The 15,487-nt window shown below is 39.3% G+C and overlaps 1 protein-coding gene and 1 long non-coding RNA gene across 2 annotated transcripts in view; one reads left to right on the top strand and one right to left on the bottom strand.

The window, feature by feature from the left end:
- LOC110831290 (uncharacterized) overlaps positions 1-3,124 on the top strand; it is a 68,793-nt gene extending 65,669 nt beyond the window's left edge. Inside the window, exon 27 of the mRNA XM_022067127.2 lies at positions 2,617-3,124. Coding sequence (XP_021922819.2) covers positions 2,617-2,667 — 51 coding nt within the window. The 3' untranslated portion in view covers positions 2,668-3,124. The remainder of the gene's footprint in view (positions 1-2,616) is intronic.
- Positions 3,125-8,818: 5,694 nt separating this feature from the next.
- On the bottom strand, positions 8,819-15,487 carry LOC110831299 (uncharacterized). The gene is made up of 2 exons (XR_002543544.2): positions 15,019-15,487; positions 8,819-12,756 (listed from the first exon to the last, which is right to left on the bottom strand). It is a non-coding gene; the product is annotated as an uncharacterized LOC110831299 (long non-coding RNA).

Here is a 15,487-nt window from a genome sequence, read left to right as displayed (position 1 = left end):
GCAGCCGTGAGGTTTTCAACTGCAGATTCAACAGAATTCTCTTTAAGAATGCATGATCAGTCAGTGATTCGCAAAGTCTCATAAAGTAGCAAATAATCCCCTTTACTAAAGTTACGTCGAGGAAAAGTAATTGTATTATGGAAGTCTAATATTAGTTTAAAGTCAAGAACAAGAGGCTGATGATACTTATCAGGAGCGACCATCGGAGATTTTGAAACAGAGACACTTAGATCGTTGAAATTAGAAAAAACAAGATCGAGCAGTGCGCTATTAGGGACACACTTGTTTTGCTGACTAAGCCCAAGAAAGCATGAGGTGGCGTAAATACAACTGCCTTTAATTTTGTTATAATAATACGAGTTAGGAAGGGGGGTGCCATTAAACCAATCAAAGTTAGGTACATTAAAATCACCTAACATAATTACCCGGCAGAGATTAGAATTTAAATTTGATTCTAAGAATTTGAAATATTTTTCAACCACTTTTACATCACAATCAGGTGGAAAATAATGATTTCCTATAAGTAAATTAAATTTATCCTTAACAGGAATTTCAATCCAAACGCATTCTTCCGTGACCTCCAAATCGAACCTACGTTTGACCCCATATAATGACTTGGAGACAGCAGTAAGTACACCGCCACCACGTTTCTTGTTAGAAGTTAAATAGTCCCTGTCAGCACGAAATACGTTGTACGTGTTGGGAAATAAATTGGAACTTAAAAAGGTGTCGTTTAGCCAGGTTTCAGTGATGCAATACACTTTGGACTGGTTAGCATAGACATTGTCCAGAAAATCGCAGGATTTAGTCCGCAGACCTCTAACATTTTGAAAGAATATATCAAAATCACAGACGACATGAGCCATGATCACAGGGGAATAGAGCCTTCCTCCGGCGCAATAGGTATATTCCCTGCAGGCGATAATACCGCTGAAGACTGAGGTGTACTGGAGGAGTACACTTGATCAGGGGTCAGTTTACCGTAAAAGGGAGCAATCAGGCACCCATTTGGCCAAACACCAGTGTTATTAATGAGGGGAAAATCCACCTCATTGACAGAGATATGAAACGACGCGTAAGCATCGAATTTAGTTTTAAGTCTAGTGCAGACCAACCGTTTGAGGCTTAATTGCTCCTTTAACGACTTTTCTACATCTGCAGCCGAGACCCCAGGACTAAATCGAGACACAAAAAGGGCCTTAGACCTTTCCCTTTTACACACAATGGGTAGAGCGGCAGAATTCCTAACCCCTATCAGCGGCTGCCTACGTTGTCGAACTGTGTTGACAGTGTTGACCGATGGCATCACGGAAGTGGGCTTCTTTTTATAACTGACTGTTATAAAACCTTCAGACTCAGCACCGGAGACCTTCGGTTTCAAACCAGCCGAAAGGATGTCCTTATAGGATTTGGATCCGGCGTCGGCGCTGGTTGAAGCGGAACAAAGAGCTGGGTCGGCGGCCTTGTGTGCCGCATTATCGTAAACCAAGGGACTTGGCTCCTGAATGGATGGTGGTACTGCAGGATCAGGTGCACAGGAAGCAAGCTTGGCCAACTGACTCTTCAGATAACCATTATCTTTCCGAAGTAGTTGAACATCTTCGGAGAGTTTGAGAACCATCTGTACAAGATTCTCAACAAGCTTATGAGTGCTAGCACCATTACGCCGCACCATCTCGATCTGAACGCCGAGAGACTCGGGGTCCGAAGGCATACTCGCCCCATCCGGAGATATATCCTTCACAGGAAGCTCCGAAGTTGAAGCAGATCTCAAGCTTCTTCTTCTTCTTGTATTCTTAGGGCTAGAAGCACGACTAAGTAAAACACACGACACACAATTGTATGTGGACTGGCCGTCAACCATAAAAAACGAGTACTCGGTATCACTCATGTTGAGGCACGAAAGATGAAGTCTAGAACCACAGGGCCCACTGCATCTGATACATTTCTGCTTTCCATGGAAAGGTCTCTTACACACAGAACAACAGTCCTTGCTGGCAACCATAATGCCGGCCGGCTGCGGACAAAGCACCCTCGCACAAAGATATACACTGCAGGTACGGAGCACACACAAAACACGTCCGTTCACTCCAAAGGCTAAACTTATACTTCTGTTAGTAATTTTTTTCCTATAGTTTTGAGTTTCCATGAAGCAACAAATTCTCAAAGGATTATGTATTTTACTAAAAATGTAATATATACCTGCTTTGATGTAGTGGTTTATTTCACAATACCTTCAACATTGCTGTGGTATTGGTCAGATGTCCACTGTGTAGGGGAGCCCAGGCCAGAACAGCGTATCGGCTTTATTTCATCTGCAATGCGTTGCTATGAATCGGGATCAGTTGAAATACCATTAGCATAGAGCACAGGGTCATGTCATGTCAGCAAGCGCCGTTTTGTGCTTACATTTTCTAAAATATTCACTCATGCTGGATTTTGCTCTTACATTTTACAAATTTTTCTCAACTTCCAGTGACGGTAAGACTTATTCATTATTCATATCCACTTTCTTGAATGATGCATGTTACAAGGTGTTATCTTGAAAGTCTTAAACACAATATTCTTATTTATTTTCATGATGTCATTTTTGGTGGGACAATCCTAATTTGAAAGAGTATACTCGGGGCTGGATGGGGTAGGGCAGAATGGGGTACCCCATTTTGACCCAAGTGAGTGTAGAGAAGAGAATCAAAATGACAAGGGCCTGTATTGTGGGGATGTCTATTCGTAACCTATTAAATGGTGAATCCGGTGTTCATCTTGCTTGAAATGGCCCATAACTCATGTGCAGTTGTTGATAGTCACGATGATGAAGAGACGCACATGTGTGCGGTCTGTGTTAGGCCTAAGTAAATTACAAATGTTTAAAGTTTCGAAATTTTACATTGTATACTTTATCATTTCTATATCCTATGTCATAATTATTATATAATATGTGTTTTCTTACAACTTTTTCAAACATATATCAACCATACCCCGTCTTGCCCTGTGCACTGGGCAAACTGGGGCACGTTACATTTTTGTAAAGAAATTAATATTTAAAAAACTGCAACTCTTACAACTAAACTAATAACTCATTATAAATTTAAAATAGACAATAAAGCCACACAAATTTCCTTCATGTGTCTGTCATTGTTATTGTCCCTTCCACATGCCTCCAAATATTAAGTTCCCCGATCTGCACTGTGCTCCGCTATATGCATTAATTATCTTATTTACATAAAGTAGATTATTGTGCATAGCATGTCCCTTGAAACATCTCTGTTTGTGTGAAGGAAATATGACATGAGGACTGTATATACAGTGAAACCTCTATCCATCGTTCCCGGAACTATCGTTTTCCCGGATGCATCGTTCGTTTTGTTCGGTCCCGAATACATCCCATATAAAATAATGTTACATTTTCCCGCTTCTATCGTTCCTCGAACTATCGTTTTATCGCATCGATCGTTCAAAAATCTTAGTCCCGGCCCACAATTTTCCCGCAATGATCGTTTCTGAGAAATTAAAATGCTGGGTTTTGAGATAAATTAATACCGAAAGACGCACAATGTTTTTGGAATACACAGTAGCGGTAACCTGTTATGTCGCCCAACCAGCACAGATCCTTTTGGAATGAGGGGTCAGTGGTGCAGGGGTGATAGTTGGAGTGAATGGCGGTGCTCATTGTCAGAAATTTTTACGATTTTATTTAGGGTGCACTCATATTTCGTTCCAGCGATGCCAGATGGCATATGCACTGTGAATTTCTTCACAAATGCTTTTATTACAAGTACAAAGGAAAGGCGGGCGGCACTTCTCATTCTTCTGGTTCATCTCGTTTCCAGTGGTTCAGTGTCTTCTACAGCTACGTTTCGTTGAGTTCGGCAGTAATAGTACTTCCATTCTTCCTGTTATTGTTCCAGTCTATACTTTTGTTGTTGTTCCCGTAAATATTTTGTTATTCCTCTTAACTAACTAACTAGATGGCTTACCGAACCCGAAGGTTCATCACCGAATTAACCAAAGCCCTCCACCGGACCCTGTCCTGGGCCAACAAAATCCAGTTTCCTTCAACTCCTATCTCCCATAGATCCCGCCTGAGATTATCCTCCCATCTACGTCTAGGTCTCCCCAGCGGTCTCTTCCCTTCAGGTTTCCCAACCAGTACCCGGTGCACACCTCTTGTCCCATCCATGCGCGCTACATGTCCCGCCCATCTCACCCTTCTCGACTTAATCACCCTCACAATACTGGGGGAGCAGTACAGATTTTTAAGCTCGTCATTGTGCAGTTTTCTCCACGCCCCATCGTCTTCCCTCCTAGGCCCAAATATCCTCCTCAACACCCGATTCTCAAACACCTGCAATCTGTGTTCCTCCCTCTGAGTGAGAGACCATGTTTCGCACCCATACAAAACAACAGGCAAGATTATTGTTTTGTATACTTTAATTTTCAGGTTCTTAGAAATCAGACGGGAAGACAAAATATTTTGGACTGAGAAGTAGCAAGCATTTCCGGAATTTAGTCTCCTCCTAACTTCCTCACAAGTATCATTTTGATTTGTTATTGTTGTTCCCAAATATTTGAACTTTGTAACCCTTTCAAAGGATTTATTAGCTACCCTAAGATAATTTTGCCCGCCTGTCTTCTGATGACGAGATACTAACATGTACTTAGTTTTTTCTGAATTTACTTCCAGCCCCACTTGTCTACCAGCCTCTAGTAAAACTTCTGCGTTCCTCTTTATTGTATTTATATCGTCCCCCAATAAATTAACATCATCAGCATATGCCAATAGCTGATGTGTCCCGTTCAATTGCAAACCCTCCTGCCTACCTTGGACCTTCCTGATGGCGTATTCTAGCGCAAAGTTAAAGAGCAAGGGAGACAAAGCATCTCCTTGTTTTAGACCGTTCTTGATGAGGAATGTCTCAGATACATATTTACCTACTCGAATTTTGCTGCAGGTTTCATTTAAGCACATTTTTATTAGACCCACTAGCTTCTTTGGTATACCAAATTCAATAAGAATATTATATAGCACTTCTCTCTTCACAGAGTCATAGGCTTTTTTGAAATCTATAAATAACTGATGTACAGTCCCACCGAACTCCCATTTTTTCTCTAGTATCTGACGAATGCAAAAGATCTGATCAATCGTTGATCTGTTTCGTCTGAACCCACACTGATGATCCCCAATAGTTTCATTCGCATATGGGGTTAATCTTGCCAAAAGAATGTTGGATAGAATTTTGTATGAGGTTGATAGCAGCGATATTCCTCGGTAATTACCACACTCAGTCTTGTCCCCCTTCTTATAAATAGGAATAATTATGGATTCCTTCCATTGATGTGGCATCTCTTCCTTATCCCAAATTAACTGAATAAGCTTATGGATCCTCATATGCAACCCTTTGCCACCTGCTTTAATTAATTCGGCCGGAATCTGATCAATTCCTGGAGATTTATAACTTTTCAACTTCCCAATGGCTAGTTCCACTTCATCTAAGCTAGGTTCTGGCACCAACAGTTCAGCTGTATGCATTTTAATCTGTCTAATATCACCAGTATTATGAACATTTAAGAGCTCGCTAAAGAAATTTTTCCACCTATTCACAATTTTTATTGGATCTGCAAGCAAATTGCCACTATCATCCTTTACCAAATTAGTCTGGGGTTGATATCCTTTCTTAAAGTTATTAATGCCTCTGTACAGGTCTCTGATGTTTTTTTCCTTATTATTTGTCTCAAGTTCAGCAATTTTGCCCTTCAGGTATTCCCTTTTCTTAGTCCTAAAGGTTCTACTAGCCTCTTACTCCTGTTAATTATTTTGTTATTATTCCTGTACCATGTCTCGCCCAGTAAAGCAAGTCAGAACTCTTCAAGAAAGATTAAAAATCATAGAAGAAGTGGAGAAGAATCCATTTGAAAAAAGAATCGACATTGCTAAACGCCTTGGATTAGCACCATCTACTTTAAATTCAATAGTTGCAAAGAAGAAAGAAATCCGAAAACAAACTGACAAGTGCGGTAATTCATGCAAAAAAAGGAAAACCGGAAGAAAATCAACTTTCAGTGAGCTAGAAAGTGTCCTCTTCACTTGGTACCAGCAATCGCGGGTCTCAGGAATTCCTGTTGATGGCAACATCTTGCGGGAGAAAGCCAAGACGATAGCCGCAAGACTGAATATTGAAAATTTTGCAGCGTCGAATGGCTGGATTAGTAGGTTTAAAGAACATGGTATGGTCTACAAGAAGTTAGCCAGCGAAAGTGCTGCTGTGGATGTGGAAAGAACGGAGCTGTGGCTCGAGAGACTGCCAACGCTGCTGGAGGGATATGAGCCGCGGGACATTTATAATGCGGAAGAGACCGGACTTTTCTACAACGCCCTCCCGGATAGGACGCTGGCATTGAAAGGTGAATCTTGTCACGGGGGAAAACGTGCAAAACACCGAATTACTGTTCTTCTGTGTGTTAACAGTGACGGTAGTGACAAACTGGTTCGGATTGTAGTTGGAAAATCACTAAAACCGCGTTGTTTCAAAAACATGAAAAACCTTCCGGTGAAATATCACGCCAACAAAAAGGCTTGGATGACAACAGACATCTTTACGGCGTTTTTAAGTTCTCTGGATGCCTCCATGGGCGCACAAGGCAGAAAGATTTTGCTGTTTGTTGATAATTGTGCCGCTCATCCGAGGGACACGACATTTCTACGAAATGTGAAAGTCGTGCAGTATCCAGCAAATTGCACGAGCGTCTTGCAACCGCTTGATTTGGGCATCATAAAGTCTTTCAAGCAGTTGTATAGAAAGCGCCTTGTGCAAACAGCTGTATGTGCAATGGATGCTGGGAAGGATGTCAACATGAAAATTGACGTGCTACAAGCAATTCATTTCACAGTGGCAGCTTGGCGGCATGTCTCCCAACCAACTGTTCTGAATTGTTTTCGCAAAGGTGGCTACGGGTGTGAACTTCGCGCAGAAGCAGACTCTAAGGTCAGTGTGGATGAGCATGATGGCTTTCACGAAGACTGGAATCGATTTGGCGCCGTGAAATACGTGGTTAAATTTGGTGACTACGCGGCAGTAGACAGCGAGCTTGCTACATGCGGAGTCGACACGATTGATGAGTTGTGTGACGATCGCGAAGGGGGTGGGAGCGGTGAGGAAGAGGAAGACGACGAATGCGAGCCCGAAGCTGTGCCGAGTTTTGCCGAAGCACATGCTGCATTGGCAAAAGTGAAGTCGTTCTTTTATGCGCATAATATTAGTGAACGTGACGAGGAAAACATTTTGAACGTGAAAAGTACTCTGTTTGGTCTAAAACGTAAAGTTTCGACAAACCAGTAGTCCATTAAAGACTTTTTTTGGTAAAAAGAAGTAACTTTGAAAGAGAAACATTGTTTTTTTCTTTAAATTTTTAATGCTTTCCCGCATCTATCGTTTTTATTTCCCACCCCCGCCGAAAACGATGCATCGAGGTTTCACTGTAGACCACAAGTAAAGAGAGAAACTCATTGATGAAAAGCCACCTGGGGGGGGGGGGGGGGGGGGAGAGGAGGGAAAGAGAGAGAAGAAGGCCAGAAAGTCCCAGATCATGTTAAGTGGAGAGTAGAAGCAGTAATAGGCAGGTAAAAGGATTGGCTTGGATGAAAATGTACCACTTGATATCAAGGATTAGTCTTATTCCAATAAATACTCAGAATATATTCTCACATACATTCTTGTCACATTATTATTAGAGCGTTCAAATCTGTACTACCATCAGTATTACTTCCTGCTAGTAACTAGCAAACTGCCATTGAAGAGCGAATCACATGTAAGGACAAAATATTTCAATGCACCTACTCTCTGTAGGGGGCACAAAAAGTGCTACTGGTGCTTGATAAACAGTTCAAGACATTTTTCTTATATAAAGTAATTATTTGAAACCTTTTTGTCAATATTTGAATATTATGATCAATATGCGACCATCCCCCACCCCTCCCCCCCACCTGCAGAAAAAAGCAAAAATGTGATCATCTATGGAAGATGAGAAGTTTAGGTAGCTCAATTTGTAATACTTTGAGGTGTACTAATGTTGATGACCTATACAACAGAAATATTGCTTGTTGTTACAGTGTTTGGCATAACAGAATGAATGCCCCAAAATTGTGATTCTAGGGCCTGAAATAGAAAGATCATAGTAATATCACAACAGTGTGTTGGAAAGACAAGCTTGGCAAACACAGCTGTGGATGAGGGGATTACATTGTTCTGAATAATGATCTGAAACCTGAAGTAGTGCAAACTACAACACACATGAGATATGAGCTATGTTAATCAATGTTGATACATTTAACATAATGGACAATAAGTCTGGCATAAATCACACAACTTCAGATGTACAAAAAGACTTTCACTTAGTTGTCATAAATTAATTTTTAATGCGGAAACAAAATTAGTGACTTGCATTTCAGGAGACTATTTGTCAGTGAATTTCTCCTAGTAGAGTAATATGGGGCTGTAAATGGAAAGGGAAGAGAACAAGGTAAACCAAATCTATCATCGTCTCATCTGGAGGAGAAGCAATGAGCGTATACTGTTTTGAGGCTCCTATGTTTTAGAAACTGTACCTAGGGGAAATGACCCTCAAATTGTAAACTGATTAATTGGAAAGAAACCTTGATTAATCATTTGTCTGTGCATGTGAATAGCAGGAACAAAAAATTCTACAGTTTTTTTCAAGGGTAATAGTAACGTTTGCATTATACATTCACATTTTAGGGCAAGTACATTAATTAATAATGTCAAAATATTTTTCCAAATATGAATCTAATGATAACAGCTAATTCAATTCAATTCTTTTTATTAGAGTGCTGTATAAACAGCCAGACGGCCAATTACAGATACAGCACAAAAATAAAGTAAATACAATAATCATGTAATAATAATAATAATAAAGTTCTTAGCAAACAAACTCGTTAATAATTAAAACAAAGCAAAATATAACATTATTATTTATAAATGAAGCAATACCATCTACTTTAGGATATGCCTAAGAGTAAGCAAATGGTTACTAAAGATGTCAAAATCATTGCAAAGAGTATTCGCAGCTGATGCGCATCTAGCAGATGGACAACTTTGCATTCAGGGACAACAGCGAAAGGAGAGAAATCTCTAAAATTACGAAATGGGGTACGCACACCAACAGTCTCGAGTAAGGAAGGACAGAATTTATATCCGCCATATACGTTACTAAGAAAGAGGGCGTCTAGGTGACTCCTCCTAGTGCCAAGAGTGTGAAAATGTAGGTTTTCTAAGACATTGGCGTAATGATAACAGGCATGAGGAAAAAAATGATTGTAACACAAGGATAAGAAATTGCTCGTATGCGTTCAAGCTTACAAAAGTCAGCAGAAGTTAAAGAATTCCATGCAACTGAAGCATATTCAAGCTTAGATCTTACTAGACTAAAATATAACATATAAAGACTGTCCAAAGTTGAAAAAGAAAAAGTTATGGCACGAATAAGACCCAATAAATTCAAGGCTTGAGAAGATACAAAGTCAACATGGTGGTGAAAATGCAGTTTAGAATCAAGGATGATTCCCAGATCTTTAATAGTATCCGTACGATTAATGCGGGATCCACAAAGCTGGTACTCAAAACAAAACGTGTTGGTTTTCCTAGTAAATGAAATAACATTGGTTTTACTAAAATTAAGCTTCATGTGGTTGGATGCGCACCAGCCACATGAGGAGTCAACGTCCTTTTGAAGTAAAGAGCAATCATGAGGAGACTTTATGGCCCGAAAATTATTTACGTAAGCAGGTAATTCGAAAATTTAATGACATTACACAAATCATTAATGAACACATTGAACAATAAAGGCCCTAATACAGATCCTTCAGGAATACCGGACAATATTTCAAAAGGAAGTGACAAAGCTTCGGAATAAAGTACTTGCGAATGTCTGCTGGTCAGGTAACTACGAAACCAATTCACATAACCAGTACAGTCTATAGTCACCAAGTTTGTGCAAAAGTAAGGCACGCGGAACAACATCAAAGGCGCTGCTAAAATCAAAATGAACGGCATCAGCTTCAGACTGGGAACAAACTAAAGGGGCAACAAGGTCCAAAAACGTAACCAGATTAGAAGTGGTGGATTCGGATTTAATAAAACCATGTTCAGAAGGGTTTAATTTAGACTTAAAATAATAATAAACACGGTCATGTACAATAATTTCAAATACTTTGGAAAAATTGTTAATTATGGTAATAGGTCCATGGTTTAAAACAAAAGCAGTTTTGCCTTTTTTTTAAAACTGGCACAATAGCTGCTTGCTTTCACAAAGTGGGAAATTGTGGCTGAGAAAGGCTAAGATTGAAAATAAATTTAAGAATAGGAACAAAGATCTCAGAACAACCCTTAATAATAAAACTTGGTATACCTTCAAATCTAACAGTTTTTGCTGGCCTCAAACGCTTTATAGCATTATGAACATCAATGTCCGAGACAGAAAATAAAGGTAACACATCCAAAGTGGAAGTGATGGAGGGAAAATCCCCAGAGCAAGAATTTGTATGTGCAGATTGAAAATGTTTGGAAAAAGCATTGGCGATTTCATACGGCGTAGTTATAAGAGCACTGTTTTCACAAGTTTACGGTAGGAAGAGAATATATTATAAAAATATTGAGTCTCAGATTTCTTAAAACGTCTATAAAAATAATCTTTCTTTCTGATATAAAATTTCAGTTTCGCAGAAAACTGAGAGGGATACTTATTTTTATTAATTAATCCAGACGGAATTGCTAAATTCATGGCAACGGATACGGCGGTATTTAACCTAGCAACAGCAGCATCTAAGCAAGATTCTTCATACAAAGGAGTCCAGTCATAATTTGATAAGGCCTCATACAACATTAAATAGTCACCAACGGAGTATCTTTTAAAAGGGATATTAGTGGATTGTTTAGAACTACGCGAAGGCACTGCACAAACAATAATTACGGGAGGGAGGTAGTGATCCGCTGAACAATGTCATATTCAGCGGGATTAACACTAATATCTGCAAAATTTGTAAAAACAAGGTCATGTAATTTGATGCTATCATATGAGTGATTGTATTGACTTAAACCAAGGGAACAAATAGAAGAGTACATCATATCTCCTTTCAACTTGGCATAATAGTGACAATTTGCGGATGACAAACCACAATTCCAATCAAAACCAGGGACATTAAAGTCTCCAAAATGCGAAAATTAAAAGTATCTAAGGATTTTTCTAAAAAAATAAAATAATTATTTAACTTGTCAACCTTTGTGTCGGGTGAGAAATAGTGATTACCAATAAGAGAATTATGCCCATCACACATTGCGATCTCCACCCATATAAGTTCTCCACAAAATTCGAGACCGACACGACGCTTCACTCCCACAACAGAGTCAGAGATAGCGATTAATACGCCACCGCCACGTAAAATGGAGCCATAAACTCTGTCCGCACGACAAACTATGTAAGTTTCAGGAAAACAATTATGGTTAGCAAATGAATCGTTTAACCAGGTTTCGGTTAGGAAAATAATTTTAAATCCAAAAGAGCACACATTATCATAGACTACAGATGATTTACTCCTGAGGCCACGCACATTTTGGTAAAGAATGTTAAGGTCGTCGTCACAAGGTATGGCTCTACTGATACCCCTATGAGAGATGGTCGACTAAACAGGGAGAGGCGCCTCCTCCACACACCCCATCATCACCTTTAGAAGCATCAGAGGGCACTGCATGCATAGGCAAAACCCGTGAACTACATACAGAAAGAACGGGGTCATCCGGGGAATAAATTTCGTAAAAGACGGAGCAATTAAGCAATTAAGAAAAGTCTTCCTCATTTACAGAAACACAAAAAGAGGCATAAGACTTAAATTTGGTCTTAAGCCTGGTACAAATCAGTAACGTTAAATTAAGTTGCTCCAGAAGAGATTTTTCAACATCTTTTTCGGAGACGTCCGCAGAAAAACGAGAAACAAAAAGTGATTTAGTTCGGGGTCTTTTGGCAATTATGGGGAGGGTGGAAACACTTCTAACCTCAATCAAAGGGACCCTATTTCCACGCGGTGGCTGAGTAACATTGGTGGGGGCTTCTTTCCCGGACAATGCCTTCTTCTTTTTGCCGACGACTGTCACAAATCCATCGCCGGAAGTAGTAGGACCAGCAACATCAGCATTCTTCCCGGCCGTAGACTTGACAGGAAAGGCGCTGATGTCATTAACACTAGCAGACACAAAATGTTGAACAGACAAACGGGCGGCAGCCACTTCACTGTAGGACTTAGCTGCTGGGGCAATGACCTAACAGATGTAGAGGGCCCAGGAGGTCTATCTGATGGCACCTTTAGGTCCCTTATCTGCCTTCTCATATCTAAATTTTCACATTTAAGTAGAGTAACCTCTTCAGAGAGTTTACCCACTATGTCTACAAGAATCTGTAACATATCAATGGTGGTCTTGAACACTGAGTGTATCAGTACTATTAATATCTCGGCAAGGTAGTACAGGCTAAGGAGAAATGATCTTCGTTGAGTCAGACAGCGATACGGACCGTTGTGTCGTCTGTCCTTGTAGATTTCCCTGTACTGGTACAATTTGAGCACTTGTAAGATGATTTTCCCGAAGCCATGTAAAAAGCTAACTCAGCTTCACCAATTTTAAGAGAGGAGCAGTGAAAACGAATGTCACAGTCACCACATCCCAAACTCTTCTGCTTCCCATAAAACGGCCTCTGGAACAAAGAACACAAGTCCTCATTGGCCACCATAACGGCTAAAGTTGTTTGCGCTCACCGCAAGCACTGATCGATCACAGCAGAGCCGGAGCACAAGCAAAACACGTCCATTCGCTCCGAGCAATAATCATTTAATATTATTTTCAATTAGAAATAATATTGCAGTGGGATAGCTCAAGGGGTGATTTCAAATGACAGAATAAACAGAATCTTTTTACATGGCTAATTGTTACATGCTTTTTGGAGATTTAAGTTTTAAGTATTGTCTCTCAGCAACCGAACTTCATTTGAAATGTCATTATTTGCAGTGACTGAAAACGAAGCACTAAATAATAAATTTCTCAGTTTTAATTTTTAGAAAGACATTTTTCATACGTTAAATTATGAATTATCACAAAAGAAAGTAATCCAATAAACACAGTTTGAGCTAAATGACCTTTGGCTGAGATCATTGAAACTGCATTTTCTTTCATTAGAAACAAGTATTTACAGGCAGGGAAATTCCTACTCTATGTAATGCATTATATACCTTACTTTTCTCTGCATGACTGGATTCTGTGGTACAAAAAGATTCCCTGTAATGTGTATGTGTGTGTGTTTGAATGTTTAACACAAAAACATTTCATATATAGGGTAGCCCAGGACAGAATAGGGAACTTAATTTTTGGAGGCATGTAAAAGTGACAATAATAGAGATAAACACATGGAGGAATCTTGTGTGGATTTATTGTCTATTTGAAATTTCTAATGAGTTATTAGTTTTGGTGTAAGGGTTACAGTTTCTTTTAAATATTATTTTTATATAAAAATGTTACGTGCCTCATTTTGCCCCGTGTCCGGGGCAAGACGGGATATGCTTAATAGATGTTTCAAAAAGTTGAAGGAAGACAGGGTATGTAATAATTATGACGTAGGATATAAAATGATGAAATATACAATGTAAGATCTATAAATAGGCTCCAAAAATGTCGGAAAATTTATACATTTTAAGTCTACTTAGGCCTAACACAAACAGCACACATGTGCACCTTTTATCATCGTAACCACCAACAATTGCACATGAGTTATGAGCCCATTTTAAGCAAGATGAACACTGGATCCCCCCTTCAATAAACTGCGAATAGACATCGCCACAATACAGTCACTCGTCATCTTGATCCTCTTCTCTACTTTCACTAGGGGCAAAACGGGGTATCCCATTCTGTCCTACTCCATCCAGCCCCGAATATATTCTTTCAAATTAGGATTGTCCCACCAAAAATGAAGTCATGAAAATAAATAAAAATTTTGTGTTTAAGACTTTCAAAGAAACACCTGGTAACATACATCGTTTAACAAAGTGGATATGGATAATAAATAGGTCTTATCTTCACTGGAAGATGAGGAAAATTTGTAAGATGTAGGAGCGAAATCCAGCATGGGTGATTATTTCAGAAACTGTAACCACAAAATGGTGCTGACTGACATGACATGACCCTGTGCTGTATGCTAATGAAACTTCACCCGGTCCCGATAGATTGCAACGCATTGCAGACAAAATAAAGCCTATAGCCTGTTCTGCCTCGTCACCCCGTCCTGCCCCAGTCTCCCCTAATGTTTATCCATGTGTCATGATTTCTAATTGAATGATTGTTGCTGTGATCACTTATGATCATATTACTTATCCTGATGCCGTCTTTCCTGGTAGTTCAGTTAAAGAAGTTTTTAGTTTATCCTCATAAATTTTTTCTTCATTGATCGCAATAGCCGGACTATAATTGTGGACAACGGGACACTTCCCTAACATTTCTTGCAGCTGTTGGATAAAAACCTATCAGCCAATATCATACATTACAGTGTCTGGATTAATAAGTAGAAGTCTCTTCAAACCAAATGTAAAGGTCAAAGTTATCTATTGTGTCACTTATCCGAATTCAGTCACGTTACTTTACCCTGAATGAATGCATTATTTACATTTCTGAATTAATACTTTCATATTATAAGTGACTGGCAATTAATGAAGTCATTGTGGGAGAGAAGTGTATTTGAACGCATCTAGTTTTCAAAAATTATTATAGGGTATTCATTGAGATTCACTAATGAATAAGAGTAAATATAACGTGTGTTGACAAACAGTAAGCTCGCTACTCAATTGTATCTTGCTTGTAAATTACCAGAAGGACATAAATACCAGTTCTAGTAAGTAAATTAAGCACAGAAATTCCTACAGAAAATGAGAAATCCTTAATTAACTTTCAGGAGTTTACAAAACTCACTTACCATCTCCTACGCCATCTTCCACGATTTTTTCTTTTACCACCTTCCCCTTGTGTGCCTTTTCATTTTTCTCACATTCTCTAGTGTTTCTCGTATCAGGTGCAGTAACCAGGGAAGTTATCTATGATAATGTCGCTGCTAGCATTTGCCTTTCAGCGTCTGCGGGAATACAACTTTCTCTTTTGACACAAAAGGTGTGTTTTTGACGTAAATACGTCTATATTTTAGGGTCAGTGTCATTCGGCAAAAATGTGTTTTACGAAAAAGTGTTACGAAATAGTGTTACGAAAAAGTGTTACGAAAAACGGAAACGAAAAAGTGTAACTTCATTGTTATGTTACTTAGGAAACCTCATCTGTTTACTCAGCATTGTTGTTACCTAGAAAACCTCGTCTGTTTACTCGGCATTATTGGTACCGTGGAAACTTAATCTGTTTACTCGGCATTATTGTTACCTAGGAAACGTCATCTG

The sequence above is a fragment of the Zootermopsis nevadensis genome, unplaced genomic scaffold (assembly GCF_977971745.1).
Source record: "Zootermopsis nevadensis isolate Lab colony 2312 unplaced genomic scaffold, Znev_1.0 Znev_ptg000019l, whole genome shotgun sequence".
Lineage (NCBI taxonomy): Eukaryota > Metazoa > Arthropoda > Insecta > Blattodea > Termopsidae > Zootermopsis > Zootermopsis nevadensis.
This window is presented reverse-complemented; position numbering and strand designations above follow the sequence as displayed.